Below are 23,674 nucleotides of genomic sequence, written 5' to 3'. Positions count from 1 at the left end.
TCATTGTCTGGCAACCGTCCGGCACAAATGTTACTTACTACTGCTGCTTCATTGCTGAAACTTTGCGAGAATTGGGGCGGAAACTCTATTTACACGCATAAAAATTCTTTTCATGGCACTTCTGGCAGAGGAGCAAAGCAGCTCCAAAGAATTTCCCACCTTGGGGTTTGCCACAGTCCATCAGGTCAGTACAATTGGAGAGCAGCTTGCTATTATCTGAGAACAGGAAACTTCTTTTAATAGGAGATTTTAATCAACTCAGTAATTATCCAGAAAACACCAGTGGTTTCATCAGAATTGGTAACTGTAATGCATGACTGGTTCATGACTCACAGGATATGGGACAAGGGGCAGTACTCATCTTGATGTGCTATTCAAAGCTGCAGCTGTCTAGAAAGCAACAGTGTTCCTGGAAGACAGTGACCACAGAATAAACAAATTTAACATTGAATAATATTCAATTATTGCCAAAAACTAGGAGGCAGGTTTATAACTTATTGGCAATGTTTCACAAAATGACAAATGGAGCACCTTTAAAAGAACATGAAGGGTAACTGCATACCTAAGGTCAGCAAATTCAAATGTGGCTCTAAATGGGTTAATAAAGAAATTAAAAGAGAATGAGAAAAAAAATGACCTACGGAGATCCTGCAGGGATTGAAGAGAAGGTGCTCACCAAGACGAATATAGGATTATGCAGAAGCAAATTAAAAGTTTGATCAGAAGAGATAAGAGAAAATGTGCCCTAGCAAGCCAGCATTTTCTGAAGAGAAAATTGAGGACAAAATAGACATAAACTGTAAAATAGAGATTAGTACAGTGCTAAAAAAAAAAACACCTCTACAGCATTAACCTCTCACCTTCAATTTTTATGACATGATAAAATTATTGGAGTTGTGCTGTCTTAGTCTGTGGGATTTTTCAAACACTCAACAAGTATAGTTCAAATGTGACCCTCTCACATCCACAACCCCGTAAAAATGCTACTTGCTATCCTGCTGATGCCTTGCTGTGATCACAAAGGCAATTCATTCCCAGCTCTCCTGCAAAGTGTGTCAGTCACCTGACAAGTGTATTTTAGGCAGCAATTTGTGGTTGTTGAGTATGGGTCTGCTTGGAGGGTGGTTAATACCCCACAGGGTCTTAGGGCTGTTACTTTTTAGTAATCTTATAAATGACCTAGATGTAGGCATTGAGGAATCGGTCTGCAAGTTTGCAGATGACACTAAAATTAATGTGAGTGTCAGGATAGCACAGGAGAAGGAACTTCTACAAGTGGATCTACCTGTGCTGGGGGGAATGGACCAAAATCAGACTGATTTCCTTTGATTTATATAAATGCAGTGCAATGTACTTGGGAAGGGTCAATACCTAAAGTACTTACATGCTACATAGGACTGAATTAAAATCAGTCAAGTGAGAAAGGAATTTTGGTCCTATTGTTTGAAACTTTCTAAAGGTTCATGCCCAATGACAGAAGGTTGTAGCTGAAGCAAACAGGGTATTAGTTTAAATGAACAGAACGATTCAACATAAAAAAGTATATTATCTTAAGTCCAGAATGTTTCCAGCACAGTGAGGAAGGGGGAATTGCTGGATCTGGATCTGGTTCTGGACGAGATGGGTCAAGTGGATCAAATGTCAGTCGCGCAACATTTACGGAACCGTATCTACAGTATCATAAGGTTCAGATTAGCTATGGAAAAGGACAAGAAGCAATCTACAGTGAAAATACTTGATTAGAGGAGGGGCAATTTCACTGGGTTGAGAACAGGTCTGTTCCATACATACATATGTATGAATATACAAATTAGGAGCAGGATTTAGGAGCCATTAAATTAAATTAGGAGCCATTCAGTCCCTCAAGCCTGCTCCGCCATTTGATAAGATCATGACTGATCTGATGGTGGCCTCAACTCCACTTTTCTGTCTCCCTCCTATAACCTTTGACTCCCTTGTCAAGAATCTATCTCACCCAGTCTTGAAAATATTCATTGACCCTGCCTCCACCACTCTCTGGGAAAGAAAGTTCCACGGACTAACGACCCTCTGAGAGAAAAAAAAATCTCCTTGTCTCTCTTAAATGGAAGATCTCTTATTTTTAAATTGTGCCCCCCTGGTTCTAGTCTCCCTCATAAGGGGAAGCATCATCTTGGCATCCACCCTGTCAATTCCCCTCAGGATCTTATATGTTTCAATAAGATTGCCTCTCATTCTTCTAAACTCCAATGGACACAGGCCAAAGCTGTCCAATGTTTCTTCATAATTACCTTATTCCAGGAATCAATCAAGTGAACATTCTCGGAACTGCTTATAATGCAATTAAATCATTTCTTAAGTAATGAGACCAAAACTGTACAGGTTTGTCTGTCCCAGGTACATTGCAACCAATGATTAGCAGGCAAAACTGTTAAGAGGCAATGGTCTGCCTTTAAAGAGGAGATGGTTCCGGTACAGATCAGGTACAATCCCATGTGGAGGAAAGGTAGGGAAATCAAGGCTAGAGATCCTGAATGACAAAAGAGAAAAAGTGAGATGAAGCAAAAAAAAGGGTGCACATGACAGATTTCAGATTGAGAATACAAGTGAGAACCAGTGAACATAAAATGTTCAGAGGGGAAGCAAAAAAGTTACTAAGAGAGAGGCAAAGAGACAATACAAGAAGAGAATGGCAGCTAACATAAAAGGGAAACCAAAGATCTTCTATAGCCATATAAATGGTAAAACTGGAGTAAAAGGAGGGTTGAGACAGATTAGGCTGAAAAGGAGATTTACACATGGAGGCAGAGTGCATGATTGATATACCAAATAGAGTACTTTGCATCTTTCTTTACTAAGGAAGAAGATGTGGCCAAAATCATAGTGAAAGAGGAAGTAGGTGAGATGCTGGAAGGGCTAAAAATTGACAAACAGGAGGTATTGCAAAGGCTGGCTGCTCTTAAAGTTTATAAGTCATAAGGGCAAGATGGGATTGTACTCGATGATGCAGCGGGGAGTAAGGGTGGAAATTGTGCAGGTACTGACAATAATTTTCTGATCCTCCTTAGATACAGGGATGGTGGTAGAGGGTTGGTGAAATGCAAATATTATACCCTTGACCAATAAAAGGATAGAATGATAAACACAGCAACTATTGGTCAGTCAGTTTAATCTGTGATGGGAAAGCTTTTAGAATCAATATTTTAGGACAAAATGACAATAAGGACAAAACTTAGAAAAGTGTGCATTAATTATGGAAAGCCAGAATGTTTTCTAAAAGCAAAGCATGCTTAACTGACTTGATTATTTTGATGAGGTAACAGAAAGGGCTGATGAGGTTAATGTGCTTGATGTGCTATACATGGGACTTCTAAAACGTGTTTCATAAAATGTCACACAATAGGCTTGCCAGCTAAGTTGAAGTCCAAGGGATAAAGGGCACAAAGGCAAATGGATACCACATTGGCTGAGTGATGGGAAACAGAGAATAGTGGTGAACAGTTGTTTTACAGGACTGGAAGAAGCTTTACTGTGGGGCTCCCCAAGGGTCTCTACTAGAACCACTGATTTACTTGAAATATATATTAATGACCTAGGGTGTACAGGGCACAGTTTCACAACATAAAACTTGGAAGCATTGTGAACTATGAGGAGGATAGTGATAGATTTCAAGAGAACATTGACAGGCTGATAGAATGGGTGGTCTAGTGGCAGATGGAGTTTAATGCAGAAAAGTGTTAAGTGATACATTTTGCTAGGAAAAATGAGGAGTGACAATATATAAAAAGGGGTTCAATTCTAAAGTAGGTGGAGGAACAAAGAGACCTGGTGGTATGTATATGTGCATAAATTATTGAAGGTGGCAGGGCACATTGAGAGAGTGGTTAAAAAAGCAAACAGGATCCTGGGCTTTTCGATAGGGACGTATAGTACAAAATCAAACAAGTTATGATTAAACTGTCAGCCTCAACTGGAGCATTTTGCCCAATTCTGGACACCATATTTTAGAAAGGATGTGAAGAGAGGGTGCAGAAATTATATACAAGAACGATTCCAGGGATGAGGAACATTGCTTTTTTTTATTCGTTCATGGGATGTTGGCATCTCTGGCATTTATTCCCCAAGCCTAATTGCCCTTGAGAAAGTGGTGGTGAGCTGCCTTCCTGAACTGCTGCAGTCCCTGTGGTGTAGATACACCTACAGTGCTGTTAGGGAGGGAGTTCTTGGATTTTGACCCAGTGACAGTGAAGGAACGGCGAATTATTTCCAAGTCAGGATAGTGAGCGGCTTGGAGGGAAACTTCCAGGTGGTGGTATTCCCATGTATCTTCTACCCTTGTCCTTCGGGATGGTAGTCATCGTGGGTTTGGAAGATGTTGTCTAAGGAGGCTTGGTGAGTTCCTGCAGTGCATCTTTTAGATGGTAGACACTGCTGCTACTGTGCAATGGTGGTGGAAGGAGTGAACGTTTATGGAAGGGGTGCCAATCACGTGGGCTGCTTTGTACTTATTATGGGATAGATATTGCTCTCTGCAACCGTGAGGTGAGTTCTGAATGCTGTGTTGACTGCCTGGTGCCGGGATTAAGTACATCTCCTCAGGGCTGGAGAGGAACTTGGAGTGGGAGGGGAGGGATCCAGTTGTCGTTGTCCACGCTGGTGCCAACGACATTCATAGGATTAGAAAGGAGGTTCTACTGAAATAATTTTGACAGTTAGGAGCTAAATTAAAAAGCAGAACCTCCAAGGTAATAATCTCGGGATTACTACCTGAGCCACAAGCAAACTGGCACAGGGTAATGAAGTCGAGGAGTTAAAGACGTGGCTCAAAGATTGGTGTGGGAGGCATGAGTTTCAGTTCATGGGGCACTGACACCAGTACTGGGGTAGAAGGGAGCTGTTCTGGTGGGACGGGCTTCACTTGAACCATGCTCGGACTAGTGTCCTGGTGAATCAAATAACTAGGGCTGTAGGGAGGACTTTAAACTGAATAAGAGGAGCGGAGGGTTCTGGGGAGGGGATATGAAGGCTTACGAAGCAAAAGGATATGGCAGCATTGCAGGGCAGCTACTTAGGTAATGATACCCAGAGTGTGACAGGAAGGGACAGAGTGTACAAACATAAATAAAACAGCAGCAAATTGGGTCAAAGGGGGAATAAATGGTAAAAAGGCAAAATTAATGGCTCTTTACTTAAATGCAGGTAGTATCCGGAACAAATAGATTAATGGCACAAATAGAAGTTAATGGGTTCAATCTAATAGCCACTACAGAGACATTGTTGCAAAGAGATCAAAGCTGGGAACTAAATATTCAGGGGTCTGTGACTTTTCTAAAGGACAAACAGGAAGGAAAGGGTAGCGGGGTAGCTTTGTTAGATGAGTAAGTGTGATAGCAAGAAATGATCTTGGATCAGAAGATGTAGAATCAATATGGGTGGAGGTAAGAAATAACAAGGGGAAGAAGATACTGGTGGGAGTAGTCTATAGGTCCCCTAACAGTAGCTATACTGCAGGACAGGGAATAAATAAATCAGGACATAATGAGGGCTTGTAAAAAAGGCAGCACATTAATCATGGGTGACTTTAATGTTCATGTAGATTGGGAAAATCAAATTGGCAGAGGTAGCCACGAGAAAGAATTCATAGAGTGTATTCGGGAAAGTTTCCTAGAACAATTTGCTGTGGATCCAACCAGGGATCAGGCTATTTTGGATCTGGTAATGAGTAATGAGGCAGGTTTAATAAATGATCTCAGAGTAAAAGATCCCCTAGGAAACGGTGACCATAACATGGTAGAATTTATCATTCAGTTTGAGAGTGGGGAACTTGGGTCAGAAACAACTGTGCTAAACTTAAATAAGGGTAATTATAAAGGAATGAGGGCAGAATTGGCTGAAGAGGGCTGAGTTTAGCAGAAAAGACAGTTGATGAACAATGGCAGACATTTAAGAAAATAGTTCATGACTCAAAACAAAGATATATCCCAGTGAGAAAGAACGATTCGAGGAAGGGGATAAATCAACCATGGGTAACCAAGGACGTTAAGGCTGGTATCAAATTGGAAGAAAAAACATACAATGTGGCAAAGATTAATGGTAAGCCAGATGATTGGGAAAGTTTTAAAAACCAAAAGATGACCAAAAAATAATGAGGGAGAAAATAAACTTTGAGAGTAAATTAGCAAATAATATCAAAAATGGATAGTAAGATTTCTTTAAATATATAAAAAGTGAGAGACAGAGGCCAAAGTGAACATAGGCCCCATAGAGAATGAGGCTTGGGAAATAACAATGGGGAACCAAGAAATGGCAAAGGAGTTGAATAAATCCTTTGCATTAGTCTTCGAAGTAGAAGACATGAAGAGCATTCCAAAAATACTAAATAATCAAGGAGCAAAAGGTGGGGGAGGAAATAAATACACTAACTATCATTAGAGAAAAAGACAAGGGAAACTATTGGGGCGAAAGGCTGATAAGTCCCCTGGACCTGATGGGTTGCATCCTAGGATTTTAAAGCAAATAGCTGCAGAGATAGTGGATGCATTGGTAGTAATCTTCCAAGAATCCTTAGATTTTGGAAAAGTCCCAGAGGATTGGAAAACTGCCAATGTAATTCCCTTATTTAACAAAAAACAAGTAACTATAGGCCAGTTAGCTTAACATCTGTCATTGGGAAAATGTTAGAATCTATTATAAAAGATGTAATAGCAGAGCATTTAGAAATGGATAATATAATTAGGCAGAGTCAGCATAGATCATGGAGAGGAAATCATGCCTGACAAATTTATTAGAATTCTTTGAGGAGGTAACAAGCAGGATAGATAAAGGAGAACCAGTAGATGTTATATATTTGGATTTCCAAAAGGTGTTTAATAAGGTACCACACTTAAGGCTATTAAGATAAAAGTCTTTGGTGTTGGAGGCAGTACATTAGCATGGATAGAGGATTGGCAACTAATAGAAGACAGAAAGGTGGGATAAATGTGGCATTTTCAGAATAGCAACCTGTAACTAGTGGTGTTCCACAGGGATCAGTGCGGGAGCCACAATTATTTACAATATATGTTAATGACTTGGATGAGGGGAATGAATGTACTACCGCCAAGTTTGCAGAAGACACAAAAATAGGTGGGAAGGCAAGCGGTGAGGATGACACAAAGAGTCTACAGACGGATATAGACAAGTTAAGTGAGTGGGCAAAAACTTGGAAGATGGAATATAATGTGGGAAAATGTGAGGTTATGCACTTTGGCAGGAAGAATAGACGAGCTGAATATTATTTAAATGGAGAAAGACCGCAGAAAGCTGCTGCACAGAGGGATTTGGGGGTCCTCATGCATGGATCACAAAAAGCTAGCATACAAGTTCAGTAGGTATAGGTAAAGCAAATGGAATGCTGGCCTTTATTTCAAAGGAAATGGAGTAAAAAAATAGGGAAGTCTTGCTAAGACTGTACACTCGTTAGACCATGCCTAGAATACTGTGAACAGTATCTAAGGAAAGATAGACCATAAGACCATAAGACATATTAGCAGAAATTAGGCCATTCGGCCCATCAAGTCTGCTCCGCCATTCAATCATGGCTGATAAGTTTCTCAACCCCATTCTCCCGCCTTCTCCCCGTAACCTTTGATCCCCTTACCAATCAAGAACCTATCTATCTCGGTCTTAAATACACTCAATGACCTGGCCTCCACAGCCTTCTGTGGCAATGAATTCCATAGATTCTCTCTGGCTAAAGAAGTTTCTCCTCAACTCTGTTCTAAAAGGTCTTCCCTTTACTCTGAGGCTGTGCCCTCAGGTCCTAGTCTCTCCTACTAATGGAAACATCTTCTCCACGTCCACTCTATCCAGGCCTTTCAGTATTCTGTAAGTTTCAATCAGATCCCCCCTCATCCTTCAAAACTCCATCGAGTATAGACCCAGAGTCCTCCAACGTTCCTCATATGTTAAGCCTTTCATTCCTGGAATCATTCTCGTGAACCTCCTCTGGACCCTCTCCAGGGCCAGCACATCCTTCCTGAGAAACGGGACCCAGAATTGCTCACAATATTCTAAATGTGGTCTGACCAGAGCTTTATAAAACCTCAGCAGCACATCCCTGCTTTTATATTCTAGTCCTCTCGAAATAAATGCCAACATTGCATTTGCCTTCCTAACTACCAACTCAACCTGCAAGTTAACCTTAAGAGAATCCTGGACTAGGACTCCCAAGTCCCTTTGCATTCCAGATTTCTGAATTCTCTCCCCATTTAGAAAATAGGCTATGCCTCTATTCTTCCTACCAAAGTGCATGACCTCACACTTCCCCACGTTGTATTCCATCTGCCACTTCTTTGCCCATTCTCCTAACCTGTCCAAATCCTTCTGAAGACTCCCCGCCTCCTCAATACTACCTGTCCCTCCACCTATCTTTGTATCATCTGCAAACTTAGCCAGGATGCCATCAGTTCCTTCATCTAGATCATTAATGTATAAAGTGAAAAGTTGTGGTCCCAACACTGACCCCTGCGGAGCTCCACTGGCCGCCATCCTGGGAAGGACCCCCTTATCCCCACTCTCTGCCTCCTGCCAGACAGCCAATCTTCTATCCATGCTAGTACCTTGCCTCTAACACCATGGGCTCTTATCTTACTGAGCAGCCTCCTGTGTGGCACCTTGTCAATGGCCTTCTGGAAGTCCAAGTAGATAACATCCATTGGCTCTCCTTTGTCTAACCTACTCATTACCTCCTCAAAGAATTCTAACAGATTTGTCAGGCATGACCTCCCCTTGATGAAAGCATGCTGACTTTGCCCGATTTTACCATGCACTTCAAAGTATTCTGAAATCTCATCCTTAATAATGGACTCTAAAATCTTACCAACGACCGAGGTCAAGTTAATCGGCCTGTAATTTCCAGTCTTTTGCCTCACTCCCTTCTTAAACAGGGGGGTTACATTAGCGATTTTCCAGTCCTCTGGGACCCTCCCTGACTCCAGTGATTCCTGAAAGATCGCCACTAATGCCTCCACTATCTCTTCAGCTATTTCCTTCAGAACTCTGGGGTGTAATCCATCTGGTCCAGGTGATTTATCCACCTTCAGACCTTTCAGTTTTCCTAGCACCTTCTCCTCGGTAATGGCCACCATACTCACCTCTGCCCCCCCGACTCTCTTGAACTTTGGGGATGTCACTCGTGTCTTCCACTGTGAAGACTGACGCAAAGTACCTATTCAGTTCCTCTGCCATTTCTTTGTTCCTCACTACTACTTCTCCAGCGTCATTTTCCAGCGGCCCAATGTCCACTTTTACCTCTCTCTTACCCTTTATATATCTAAAAAAAACTCTTGCAATCTTCTTTTATATTACTGGCTAGTTTACCCTCATATTTAATCTTCTCCCTCCTTATTTCTTTTTTAGTTGTCCTCTGTTCGTCTTTGTAGGCTTCCCAATCCCCTGGTTTCCCACTGCTCTTCGCCGATATACTGGTATTGGAGGCAGTCTCGAGAAGGTTCATTAGGTTGATCCCGGTTATGGGGGGATTTTCTTAGGAGGAAAGGTTGAGTAGGTTGGGCGTATACGCATTGGAGTTTAGAAGAATGAGAGGCAACCTTATTGAAACATATAAAATTCTTAGGGGGCTTGACTGAGATGTATTGTACTGTATTGTACTGAGATGTATTATGCCCTGCCTGTGAGTGTGTTGGAGGCAAATTCAATCATGGCATTCAATAGCAAATTGAATTGACACCTGAAGAGAAAAAAAAATGCTGGGCTCCAAGGAAAAGGCATGGGCGTGGGACTAGCTGAGTTGCTCTGTCAGAGAGCTGGCACCGTCTCAATGGCCAAATGGCCTCCTTCTGTGCAGTAACCATGCATGACTGGAAATATTCAAACTGTGATGGTGAGATTTGATCTCACGGTCTCTTGACTTGACCAGCATGATGTTGACAACTGCTTTCCTGTTCTATTATGTTTCATTATTTTAAACACAGACATACATTATAACATTGGCTGAGAGGTTGTTTCCCCTTTTGGGAGAGTCTAGGATAAGAGGGCACAATCTCAAGTAAGGGATCGCCCATTTAAAACAGAGATGAGGAGGAATTTCTTCTCTCAGACGGTAGTCAATCTGTGGAATTATTTACCAGAGGGCTGTAGAGGCTGGGTCATTAAGTATAATCAAGGCTGAGATAGACAGGTTTTTAATCAGTAAGGGAATCAAGGGTTATGGGGAAAAGGCAGGTAAGTGGAGTTGAGGATTACTAGATCAGCCATGATCTCATTGAATGGTGGAGCAGGCTCGATGAGCCGAATGGCCTACTTCTGCTCCTATATCTTATGGTCTTACTGGATGGTGTCAAGCTTCTTCAGTGTTTTTGGAGCTGCATTCATCCTGGCAAGTGAAGAGTGTTCCATCACACTCCTGACCTGTGCCTTGTAGCTGGTGGGCATACTTTGGGGAGTCAGGAGGTGAGTTACTCATCGCAGGATTCCTAGCCTCTGACCTGCTCTTGTAGCCACAGTATTTATATGGCTAGTCCAGTTCAGTTTCTGGTCAAAACAGGAAGTTGATAGTGGGGGATTCAGTGATGGTAATGCCATTGAACAACAAGGGGCGATGGTTGGATTCTCTCTTGTTGGAGATGGTCATTGCCTGGCACTCGTGTGACATGAATATTACTTGCCACTTGTCAGCCCAAGCCTGGATATTGTCCAGATCCTGCTGCATTTGAACATGGACTGCTTCAGTATCCGAGGAGTTGTGAATGGTGCTGAACATTGTGCAATCACCAGTGAACATCACCAATTCTGACCTTATGATGGAAGGAAGGGCATTAATGAAGCAGCTGAAGATGGTTGTGCTGAGGACACTACCCTGAGGAACTCCTGCAATGATGACCTGGAACTGAGATGGTTGACTTCCAACATTCACAACCATCTTCCTTTGTGCTAGATAAGGATTGACAGATTGATAGCTCTTTCTTGATTCTTTCTTGACACCAGGGTGGTGGTGTATGGCCATTCTTAGCTGGGGGAGTGATTTGTCAGGTTAATTTCAATAACAAAATGTTAAAGTGATTGACAAAAAACCCAATAGCTACATGAGGGAGAATGTTTTCACACAGCGAGTGGCTAAGATCTGAAATGCCCTGCCTGTGAGTGTGTTGGAGGCAAATTCAATCATGGCATTCAATAGCAAATTGAATTGACACCTGAAGAGAAAAAAAAATGCTGGGCTCCAAGGAAAAGGCATGGGCGTGGGACTAGCTGAGTTGCTCTGTCAGAGAGCTGGCACCGTCTCAATGGCCAAATGGCCTCCTTCTGTGCAGTAACCATGCAGGACTGGAAATATTCAAACTGTGATGGTGAGATTTGATCTCACGCTCTCTTGACTTGACCAGCATGATGTTGACAACTGCTTTCCTGTTCTATTATGTTTCATTATTTTAAACACAGACATACATTATAACAACCACAGAATCAGCTCCTAGTGTTTAACAAGTTCATATTACATAATCCAATATGAATACTCAGGCAGATCATACCACATCATTCCAGCATGATTATTTTTTATTACTGAGTTCACAATTTACGATAAGAACTCAGGTACCATGCTTCACATTTCTAGCATGACTACAGCAAACAGTGGTTTTCTCAAAACGCTTATACCAATTCTACAGCTTGATTTCCACATTCCATGCATAATAACACAAAGCCACAATACATCAAAAGTCACACTTTGCAAACAATAGATGTTCTATGAAGGCAAGGAGATACACTTAGGTTCTCAATCTCCTCAATGACATGGTTGTATGGTCCACTTAAGCTCTTCAGTGACTTTATTATTATAAACAGTGACCAAGCCAACATGTCCCAGCCCCTTAAGACATAGATGATCTTCCTTTATACAGGCCCACTGCACAAAGCATCTCTGTTCAACAGGACTGAACATTGTTTTAATTAATCATGCGCTGATCCATAAACAATGAGGTGCATGGGCAATAAGAACCAAGTTCCTAGACACGAGCATATGTGGTGCTCAGATTGTACTGTGCTGTTCCTCACACTTGGCGGGGGGAAAGGGTGTTTGACAGCATTCAATCACTTCTCTTGAATAATGGAGCTTCTGATTCTTATATAAACTGACATGCAAATACATGTAATAGGGTAAAATTTCCATATGTGCACAGTGCAGTTGTGATACAGTTCTAAGATGTGCACATCTACAGATGATCATTCATCTTGAAAATGAATTGGCATCAGGCCCATCATTGGCATTCAATTAATGAATTATGGGGGTGACATTAGTTTTAAGCAGTAGTACAAAACAGTGCTGTGAGTGCCCTGTACTATTCTTTTGATTATGCTCTGATTCCAATGTGCCATTCCCCGGGTTAAATGCTTGACTGGCCTGTGCTGTTCCCTTAGTTTGATGCTGACTACAATATGTTGTTCTTGGGGCTTTATTATACCTATCTCCCAGGACTGGACAATGAAGATCACCTGATAGAGTTAACCTATTACACAGCCATTTCCCTGCAAAGTACTCTGACTGTATGCAAAAATTAAAGATTGCAATTCATTTAATGATGTTAGATTGATCTCTTCAATCAACCAGCCTCTCTCCGGCTTTCCAATCCACTGTGACTGCAGTATTGAATAACTTTTGAGCAAATTAATGGTGATTTGCTCTGAAGAATAAATTTACCTTATTTCTACTTAACCACATCTCAATTTAAGCACAGATAAAAACTGCTTTTCATTTAATCAACAACACTGAAAATTCACAGATGTTCACTGTGGATGAGATTGCTCTTTGAGAGACATTTCGAGTTTCCAGCTACCCCCCCCCCCCTCCAATGCTTAGACATTTCTCTCATTCCAGGTGGGTTAAATTCAATAGACCCCAGAAATAGACAAGGGGATTGCAATGCCCGAATAAGTCAATGTCCACTGAATGCAAGACAGGTAACACGCCAATTCTGTTCTGCCAGCTATTTTAATTGATTTTAGTTTCCAGCCAGTGCTAACTGTGCTAGTGACTGGGTGGATGCATGAACAAGTGTCTAATGCTGGCTAAAGCTAAACTGCATGTTTTAAGAGGAGAAAAGCAAAATACTGCAGATTCTGGAGGCCAAAAATCGGAATCCCACAGGCGGGATATCAAATTGGAATTTTCCCCTCACCACTTTCATGGAGAGTCCGGTGGTGGGTCGGGTTTCCTGCTGATCCATGTCAGGAACGCCATTTGCATGCATCAGCATGTCATCAATACTCATTCAAAATGCTACTCGCCGAAATCACGCGCTCCCCACCCCCCTCCCAATTACGTGCCATGCCAGCAGGAATTTAGATCGGTCTAAATCACGATCGGAAATAATTGGCGTGTAGCTGCCTGCCCTCGTGACTTTGAGGTGAGTGCAACATTCAAGGCGGGTGCCTCAGCTGCAGGGTTGCTCTCCTCACAGTGGGTGCCTTCGTACTCTGGGAGGTCAGCACTCAGTTTGTGCTGCAATGCTGCACTCTGAAACAGGAACCAGCGTTGTGATTGGGGGGGGGGTGGTGCAGTGGTGTAAGGATGACAGAGATATCAGGGACAATGGGGTATGGTGGGGTTGTAGTGGTAAGAAGGATAAGACACATGGGGATAATAGGGTATGGTGGGGTTGGAAGTCGGGGGTGTGGGGCGACAGCAAGCAGAGGGGACACCGAGACTGAGGAATCTGGAGCCCGACATGGAAGACTGGAATGCAGATACATGGATAAATGCAGAAGTGGATGCATGGGAATCAAACTGTACAAATGGGAGGGGACGCATGCAGACTCCGGAATATGAGGGGCAGGGGGAGGTTTTGTTAGTGTGGCACAGGAGGGATGGGATGCATGGAAACTCATGGAGGTGGGGAGAAGGGAAAGGCTTGCACATGAGGGACACATTGCTCAGAGACTCATGGAGAGGGTTGGGGGCGGGGGGGTGGAAGGGAAATTGTGCTGTGAGCAGTCATGAAGGAACAGGAGAGCTCATTGAAAGACAGTCATTGTCCCTGGTCTGGGGCATAGAGGTCAGGGTGAGCGATTAAAGGCAGCCCAGGGGCCTTGTGGAACTCATAGTCAGGGCGAGAGATTAAAGGCGGTCCTGGGGATTTGCGAGCCATACTACATGGCAATGCATGGCATGCATGTTGTAGTCCCGCTCCAGGGAGGGGCGAGGCCTGTATGCTCAATTAGGATACGGCACAGCTTGGAGTGCACAGTGTGGTCATTGTCTTACAGTCGGTGGCGATGGGGTTGTCTGGCTTGGTACTCGGCTGCAGATGGTATGGTCATGGTTTGGGGAGGCATCTGCAACTGTAAATGGGGAAATTGTAATAAAGGTGCTTGAAGCTCTCCTTGTTGCACCTCAGCTACAACCTCCTCCCATAGGAGGACCACCTCCAACAGTGATGGGTTCGGGGGGAGGGCTGGAATGTCCACCACAATGACAATGAGATCCAGGGTTACTGGGGGAGGCTGGAGAATCACTGGAGGGAGCTCTACCTGCACATCATGAAGTTCTAAGAAGATTAAGGGTCCAGCACACTGACACGGGGAGGGTCGAAGCTGGTCTCGAAGTACAAATGCAGCACCACCATCTTGAAACTTCCAAGTTGTGGTACATCAAAATCAAAACTGGAAAATAATCTGCATGGGAGGGATCTGAGGCAGTGTTGGAGGAGCCCACGGCTGGACTAAGGGGCCCTTTCAGGGGGCACCATCAAACTGTTAGAGTCAAAATATTGAAATAGAATCAGAGCTGAGAGAAAAGAGGAAGACTTTGTTGAGAAGGTGAAATTGGAACTCATGCCTTTTGCTGCACTTTAATGAGAGCCTACAGGAGTCATTGGCTTCACAATACAGTTGCTGCACTTCAGCATTAACTGAGAGGTATGTAGGAATGGAAAATGCAGGCAACTGTTAAGGAAGTACAGATGCTGCATGTCTGCCAGATCATCAATGAAAATCTCTAATGTGCTTTCTCCAAATGGCATGGATAGTGGACCAGGGCAACCAGTCATTGCCGAAATGCGATTTGAGCTTAATCAGTATATCAGATCAGAGGTTGTAGGAGTGCCTTTGCCAAGGTGGCACATTTCATGAATGCATCCAACCCTCTTCCAACCTCTGTGGGATTGAGATGTCAAGGCTCAGGGTTGGCATCTTGGTCACCTAGATCTGTAAGTTTGCGCCTCAGCTGCACGGCTGTATCAGTGAAATGCTAGTAGCACAGACACAGTTCTAGGGCATGACAGTGGCTGGTGGTGAGCTGCCTTCTTGAACCGCTGCAGTCTCTGTGGTGTAGGTACATCCACAGTGCTTTTAGGGAGGGAGTTCCAGGATTTTGACCCAGCGACAGTGAAGGAACGGCAATATATTTCCAAGTCAGGATGGTGAGTGACTTGGAGGGGAACTTCCAGGTGGTGGTGCTCCCATCTATCTGCTTCCCTTGTCCTTCTAGGTGGTAGTGGTCGTGGTTTTGGAAGGTGCTGTCGAAGGAGCCATGGTGAATTCCTGCAGTGCACCTTCATGCCAATTGGCTTTGGTTTCCCTCAAAGCAACAAGGGCAATTGAAATTTCTAAATATCAATGTATGTGAAGGTGTTGTGGTGTGAGACTTCTCGATGATGTTATTAAATATCTATCTCAGTTCATGACAGGAGGGGACATGACTCCTATTTCTCCAAAATGCACAATTTTGAGTAACTGTCATGAACCGTCAATTATCTTAGTGACTGGATTCAGCAGTTGCACATTGATGATGGGTTTCAGTATGGTTTCCACAAAAATGTCCTACTCTCATTTTATTTACAAATAAACTAGATAGTAACTTACATCCATTTCCTCACAGAAGGTTGAGTTGGGTCCATACTGGAGCTGACATTGATGATGGACGTCATACAGTACACCTGGAGCGATGCTGGGAACCTCTAATTCCTGTTTAGTTGGTGGATCATTGAGACAGAAACCCCAGCCTCGACTGTAGGTAGCAAAACAAAAAGAGGCTTATACATACGAACATATAAATTTGGAACAGGAGTAGCTACTTGGTCCTCAAGCATGGCTCTGCCATTCAATAAGATCAGTGCTGATCAGATTGTAACCTCATCTCCACATTCCCGTCTACCCCCGATGACCTCTCACCCCCTTGCTTACCAAGAATCTATCTACCCCTGTCTTAAAAATATTCAAAGACTCTGCTTCCACTGCCCTTTGAAAAAGAGAGTTTCAAAGACTCGCGACCCTCTGAGAGAAAAAAATTCTCCTCATCTCTGTCTTAAATGGGCGACCTCTTATTTTTAAACAGTGGCCCATAGTTCTAGGTTCTCCCACAGGAGTATAATATACCAGGGGTAATCTTAATAGATAGAAAATCATGTTGACACATACTTGAATTCCCAATATGTACTCCCAGCAGAAAAAGCTCTTAGCCGAGGGTACAGATTAATAGAATTCTCCCTATAACATTTACCACTGTCAACTCTTACTGTCTCACATCCATTTTATACTCCAGTAGTTGATCACAATTCATTCCTAGTGAATCTAATAGATAGCACTATTATTCTTTCCAGGCCATATAAGAAGTTTAAAAGAAGATGAGAAAAGGAACTGAGTGATCGACAGACACCTATACATCCCAGTTAGATGAATAGTGTTCATTGTTTATTCCAAGCTACTACTTTGTCAGATGGCTTTACTGAATGCTGTAATAGATTATCATCTCTCTACTCTCAAATCATTTTGTTGACATTTCTTCAGGAAACCATGACAGATTGTTTATTTTAGTAGCTTTTGACTAAACACTTTTTATTCACATTGCATGTTTCTAAAGACATCAAAAATCTTAAATTATTACTTTTTGTGGTAGTGTAAAATGGGTGATGGGTGAAGTCCAAATATTTTTTCTCTATTAGCATCAATGGAAATAAAAATCAGGAAAGACGTAAACAGGCAGATGATTCGCTGTCCACCTATTTTATACTAAAGTCAAAATTAACCCCATTACTTGTCTCAGTTTTCCCTATCTGCTGCAAGCCACAAGACTTAAAAATCCAACCTGCTATCTGCTAACCACACCATCTTTTATCCTACACTTTGTAATTTTGCTGATGTTTTGTACTTTGAACCTTGGCCATATGGCAATCCACACAGCGATGAAAAGTGACCTTCTTTACTCTGTCTTAACAATGTGCCTTAGCAGAAACCTCACAGAACCCGTCAGTTTGCCTAATGTAACACTGCTTCTATATTGCACAGCAACGGTCCAACTGTGTGAGATTGCCAAATTAATGCTGAATTTAGCGGTGTTTATCAGGGGATGATTTGTGTCTAATCCACTGCAATATTGGGTTCTACATCCTTTACCTTTTATTGTTCATGCAATTTTCAAGCCAGCTAAGTTACTATTCAGTCTGTGCACTTTTATGCTTTTTTAAAACCTTTAGATGTGGGATTCAATCAAATGCCTTCTAAAAACGCATTGAGAATATATCACTCATCCACTATTTTAGTTACCACTTCAAAGAATTCAGAAATGTGACACTTAAACTATTTCCTCTCTTCACCTTATGGTGCCTGTGATTTTCAAAAGAATGAATAAATCAAGGTTAAACCAACTGACCTATCATTTCCTGACTCCAGTCTTAAGGTTTGTGTATGTTATCAATGCATTCATTGATCCCTTTAAAAGTTTTGCCTATTTTTTCATTTACTTTTATAAGGATTCAACAGTGTAAACCATATAATCATGGTTTCTGAAAGATAATTCAATATCTTGAATTTCTTGTAGCATGTGTACTAATCTTGTACATGCACTGTGGATTACCAAACAAGTTTGACAATTTGTGCAATCTTCACACACAAAGACTGGTGCAAAAATGTAATTTGCCATATCTCTCATTTCCTGATTTCTCAATTTATCATGATGTTTGTATCAATTATCCATCAAAGTTTAAGCCAATCTTTAACACTGTCTGCTTCCTAAAAAGTTAATCTCCCTTGAGGCTATCAAATATTTCTCACTGCCAATTCACAGCTGATTTATTTTTAGTAGATCTTGGGCTTTGCTGTTTTTAATTCAACAGTATAAGATTCTGTTCAGCACAATCTTGTCTACAATCTTATAAAAATATAGGGTCATCTGAGTTTATTTCAACATTTTCACTGCAATTTGAGATTTTCATTGCTCACATGAGTGGGTTTAAGGAAGCTTAAACTTAGTGGAATGAGGACCATGGTGTTCAATAGGCTTTCAAACTTTTTTTAAAAATTTGGTCATGGGATGTGAGTATTGGTGGCTAAGTGAACATTTATTGTCAATCCCTAATTACCCTTGAGAAGGTAATGGTTGCCTTCTTGAGCCACTGCAGACTGTGTGGATTACAATTTTCAACACAATTTTTTTGTCACATCTGAGCAGTTTGCTAGGCTATTTCAGACAGCAGTTAAGAGTCAAGCACATTGATGTGGGCTTGGAGCCACATATAGACCGGACTGGGTAAGAACAGCAGGTTTCTTCCCCAATGGGGATTAATGAACCAGCTGGGTTATTAAGAGAATCTGGTAGTTTCAAGGTCACCATTACTAATAATAGCTTTTGATTTCAGATTTGTTTAATTAATTGAATTTAGATTCTCCAACTGCCATGGTGGGACTTTAACTAACAATTATTAGGATTATTAGGCTAGACCTCTGGATTTTTAATCCAACAACATAACTAGTACGCTACCATACCATATTTCTTTAATTTTAACATTTAGCTACATTCAAAGAAAAATAACATATTTATATAAACATAAGAACTAGGAGCAGGAGCGGGCAATTCAGCCCCTCGAGCCTGCCCTGCCATTCATTACGGTCATGGCTAATCTCATTTCAGCCTCAACTCCAATTTCCCGCCCTCTCCCCATAACCTTTCAACCCGTTGCTAATTAAAAATCTGCCTATCTCCTCCTTAAATTTATTCAGCATCCCGGCATCCACTGCACTCTGAGGTAGTGAATTCCACAGATTCACGACCCTTTGAGAAAAGTAATTCCTCCTCATCTCTGATTTAATTCCACCACCCCTTAGCCTAAAACTATGGCCTCTCATTCTAGAATGCCCCACAAGGGGAAACATCCGCTCCACGTCTACTTTGTCCATCCCCTTTAGCATCTTATATACCTCAATTAGATCTCCTCTCATCATTCTAAATTCACGCGAGTATAGGCCTAAACTGCTCAATCTCTCCTCATAAGACAAGCCCCGCATCTCTGGAATCAATCTAGTGAACCTCCTCTGAACCGCCTCCAATGCAACTACATCCTTCCTCAAGTAAGGGGACTAAAACTGTGCACAGTACTCCAGGTGCGGTCTCACCAATGCCTTGTACAGTTGCAACAACACTTCCCTATTTTTATACACTATTCCTTTAGCAATAAATGCAAAAATTCAATATGCCTTCCTTATTACCTGCTGAACCTGCATACTAGCTTTCAACGATTCATGCACGAGGACACCCAGATCCCTCTGCACTGAAGCATTCTGAAGTTTCTCTCCATTTAAATAATAAGTCGCCTTTTTATTCTTCCAACCAAAATGGATAACCTCACACTTATCCACATTAAACTCCATCTGCCAAATTTTGGCCCATTCACCTAACCTGTCCATATCCATTTGTAAATTTCTTTATGTTTTACAACCTGAGGGTGTTTCAAAGCACTTTACTTACAGCCCGTGAACTAGATTTGAAGTATTATAGTTGTTGTTGCAATGTAGGAAATGGAACAGCCAATTTGCACGCAGCAAGTTGCAAACAGCAACGTGATAATAACTGCATAACCTGTTTTAAGGGGGAGACTTCTCCTGTATTTCTTTGAAATAATAGCATGTGATGTTCTGCAATCTCCTGAGAGGGCAGATCGGGCCTCTGTTTAAAGTCTCAAATGAAAGATTGCATCTCCAACCATGTAGACTGCCCTCAATGCTGCAATGGCATGTCAACCTGGATTGTGTCCAAGTGCCAAAGATGGGACATCTGATTCAGAGTTGAGAGTGCTACCACTGAGCTATCAGTGACACCCCTCATTGGAGTGATGTTTCCTCAATACCTCTGCCTAAGGGAGGAGGAGACCCAGCTGGAGATAGGTCCTGCTGGAAAACGCATATGTGGACGTCAAGTGCAATGCCCTCAACAAAATACACTATTTAAGGTCACACCTCAGGAATGACTATATGGGCTTGAGTCTGGGCAGCTGCTGACCTCTATGGAATCACATTTCTTGAAGGCTGACTTAAGAAAATATGAAATAGGAAATAAGGATGAATGAAAAAAAACCTTGTTTAAGCTGTAATGAATACTAAAATATAAGGGAGATTTACCAGTTGTTAAAGACTGTGCTAAGCAGGTCAAACCCTTTCACCTCCACCCTCCTCACCATCCAAGACCCCAAATAGTTTTTCCAGGTGAATCAGTGATTGACGTGTACTTCTTTCAATTTAGCGTACTCTTTTCAGTTGACATAATGAGGTTGGCTCTAAATTGTAGAGATCAATTGCAGATTGGGTTATTGCTTTACATTGCATTCATTCTGCATGCATGACCCCGAGCTTCCGGTCGCCTGCCACTTTAATCTTACACCTTGCTCTCATGCTGGCCTTGCTATCCTTGGCCTGCTGCAGTGTTCCAATGAAACTCAATGCAAGCTCAAGTAACAGCATCTCAGCTTTCAGCTGGGCACTAAACAGCCTTCCGGACTCAACACCAAGGTTGACATTTTCAGACAGTAACCTCTGCTTCCAGCTTGTTTTCTTTCACTTTGCAGGTTTTGGTTTTAACGCCTTGTTTTTCTCTCCCTTTGCTTTCAAACAGCAGCTGTTCATCCTTTTCCTGTTCACTCATCATGTCGACACATCCTTTGTTTCTTTCTTTGTACCGTTACCACTCCATTTGGCCTTGCACCACAAACCCTTTTTGCCATTTAACCTCTCCTGTCCCCCAACCTACCATAAGCCATTTTTCCAATCGTCCCTCCTCTCCAGGGCCGGTGTCAGAGTATTAGGTGCCCTAATCAAACCATTAGCCTTGTGCTTCCCCACCCCACCCCAACAATTCACTTTTGAAAACGAATACAGTAGAATGGTGCTAACACTTGTTCCCCGTCAGGTCCACTCTCACACAACCACTAAAAACCACTCAAGGGTAGTTGTTATCCGCGGCCTAATGTCGCTCTGGTCTCAGCCTCCCACTGTTCTGCAGAACCATGTTTCCTCAGTGCTGCTCACTAGATTCGCGCACTCCCACACCTCTCGTGAGGCGTCAGCACCCGCATCACCACAAAATCACCCAGGAGCCTTCTGATTGATTGAAAACACGGAACTCTTAGGAAACTGGCACAAGCAGCGGCAGAGAGTGGGAAAGGGAGGGAATTGTGATTGGAGGATCAGTGAACACAAGCGGGAGGGGGCAAGGAAAGGGGAAGCTATGATTAAATGGTCAGCGAGCTCGTGGTGGGAAATGCGAGGCTGTGATCAGAGGATCTGCAAGCACCTGGGTTGGGTGCAGAGTGGAGAAAGGGAAAGCTGTCATTGGTGGATCAGCGAGCAGAGAGGAGGGGAGGGTGTGACTGGTGGATCAGTGAGCACAGAGGGGAAGGGGAGGCTGTCAATGGAGATTTAATTAGCATGGGAGGTGGGCAGAAAGAGGAAAGAGCTGCTTCAGAAACTTCCAGAGTTTCAGATTCATCTGTGGAAACTTTGGGCACTTGTGGAAGTTGCTCATGTCATTTTAAAGCTCTATATATTTCAGTTTAGTATTTTGCCAACCACCCCAAATTTTTTCACCCTAGGCAGCCACCGAGCTTGCCTAATGGTTGCACCAGCCCTGCCCCTTTCGCCTGCTTAAAACTAATTAAATTTCTCACTTATCCCAATTTTGACGAAAGGTCATCAATCGTAAGCGTTAACTCTGTTTCTCTCTCCACAGATGCTGCCAGACTTGCTGAGCTTTTCCAGTATTTTCAGTTTTCATTTCAGATTTCCAGCATCTGCAGTGTTTTGCTTTTGTAGCATAGTCAAGGAAATTGGAGAGGAAATCAGGGATGGAGTGGTCAAGGGTTAATTTTTCGGAAAGATGGTGATGATCAATGTTCCCTCTATTTTATTTCATCCATACGCACAATGAATTTTGTTATGTGCCCCAATATCAAGGTGAGGTGCAGATCTGCCCCACCAGTAGAAATAAAAACCTATATATATTTTTAGAAAGTTACCATTGGTATGGAAGAAAAGGAAAATATATTAAAACAAGGGATAATTAACAAGGTGCGCTGCTTAAATTGTTTATTTAGTATGAAATCAAATAAACAGAACATTAACACTGCAAACTTTTCAGTGGTGTTTTAGAATCTTAGGCTGGAATTTTCCGCTCCTGTTAGCGTCGGGCGTCATGGCGGGCATGAGCGGGCAATATGGCGAGAAGGCCATTGGCTCTCCTTTGTCTAACCTACTCGTTACCTCCTCAAAGAATTCTAACAGATTTGTCAGGCATGACCTCCCCTTGATGAAACCATGCTGACTTTGCCCGATTTTACCATGCACTTCAAAGTATTCTGAAATCTCATCATTAATAATGGACTCTAAAATCTTACCAACGACTGACGTCAGGCTAATCGGCCTGTAATTTCCTGTCTTTTGCCTCACTCCCTTCTTAAACAGGGGGGTTACATTAGCGATTTTCCAGTCCTCTGGGACCCTCCTTGACCCCAGTGATTCCTGAAAGATCACCACTAACGCCTCCACTATCTCTTCAGCTATCTCCTTCAGAGCTCTGGGGTTTAATCCATCTGGTCCAGGTGATTTATCCACCTTCAGACCTTTCAGTTTTCCTAGCACCTTCTCCTCGGTAATGGCCACCATACTCACCTCTGCCCCCCGATTCTCTTGAACTTTGGGGATGTCACTCGTGTCTTCCACTGTGAAGACTGACGCAAAGTACCTATTCAGTTCCTCCGCCATTTCTTTGTTCCCCACTACTACTTCTCCAGCATCATTTTCCAGCGGCCCAGTGTCCACTTTTGCCTCTCTCTTACCCTTTATATCTCTAAAAAAAACTCTTGCAATCTTCTTTTATATTACTGGCTAGTTTACCCTCATATTTAATCTTCTCCCTCCTTATTTCTTTTTTAGTTGTCCTCTGTTGGCTTTTGTAGGCTTTCCAATCCCCTGGTTTCCCACTGCTCTTCGCCGCATTGTATGCTTTCTCTTTAGCTTTTATGCAGTCCCTGACTTCCCTTGTCAGCCATGGTTGCCTCGTCCTCCCTTTAGTATGCTTCTTCTTCTGAGGGATGAATTTTTGCTGTGTCTCCCAAATTACTCCCAGAAACTCCTGCCAATGCTGTTCCACTGTCTTTCCTGCTAGGCTCATCTCCCAGTCAATTCTGGCCAGCTCCTCCCCCACGCCTCTGTAGTTGCCTTTATTCAACTGTAATACCGTTACATCTGATTTCAGCTTTTTCCTCTCAAATTGCAGGGTAAATTCTATCATATTATGGTCACTTCCTCCTCAGGGTTCCTTCACCTTAAACTCCCTTATCAAATCTGCCTCATTACACATCACTAAATCTAGAATTGCCTGTTCCCTAGTGGGCTCCACCACAAGCTGCTCCAAAAAGCCATCTTGTAGACATTCCACAAATTC

The 23,674-nt window shown here is 42.5% G+C and overlaps 1 protein-coding gene across 1 annotated transcript in view; it reads right to left on the bottom strand.

The window, feature by feature from the left end:
- Window positions 1–23,674, bottom strand: part of LOC144686486 (A disintegrin and metalloproteinase with thrombospondin motifs 12-like) — a 665,462-nt gene that overhangs the window by 341,005 nt on the left and 300,783 nt on the right. The window contains exon 9 of the mRNA XM_078551763.1: window positions 15,832–15,976. Coding sequence (XP_078407889.1) covers window positions 15,832–15,976 — 145 coding nt within the window. The remainder of the gene's footprint in view (window positions 1–15,831; window positions 15,977–23,674) is intronic.

This window comes from Cetorhinus maximus, chromosome 1, assembly GCF_964194155.1.
Source record: "Cetorhinus maximus chromosome 1, sCetMax3.hap1.1, whole genome shotgun sequence".
NCBI classification, from domain to species: domain Eukaryota; kingdom Metazoa; phylum Chordata; class Chondrichthyes; order Lamniformes; family Cetorhinidae; genus Cetorhinus; species Cetorhinus maximus.
Note: the sequence above shows the minus strand (reverse complement) of the source record. Positions and strands in the feature narration are given on the sequence as shown.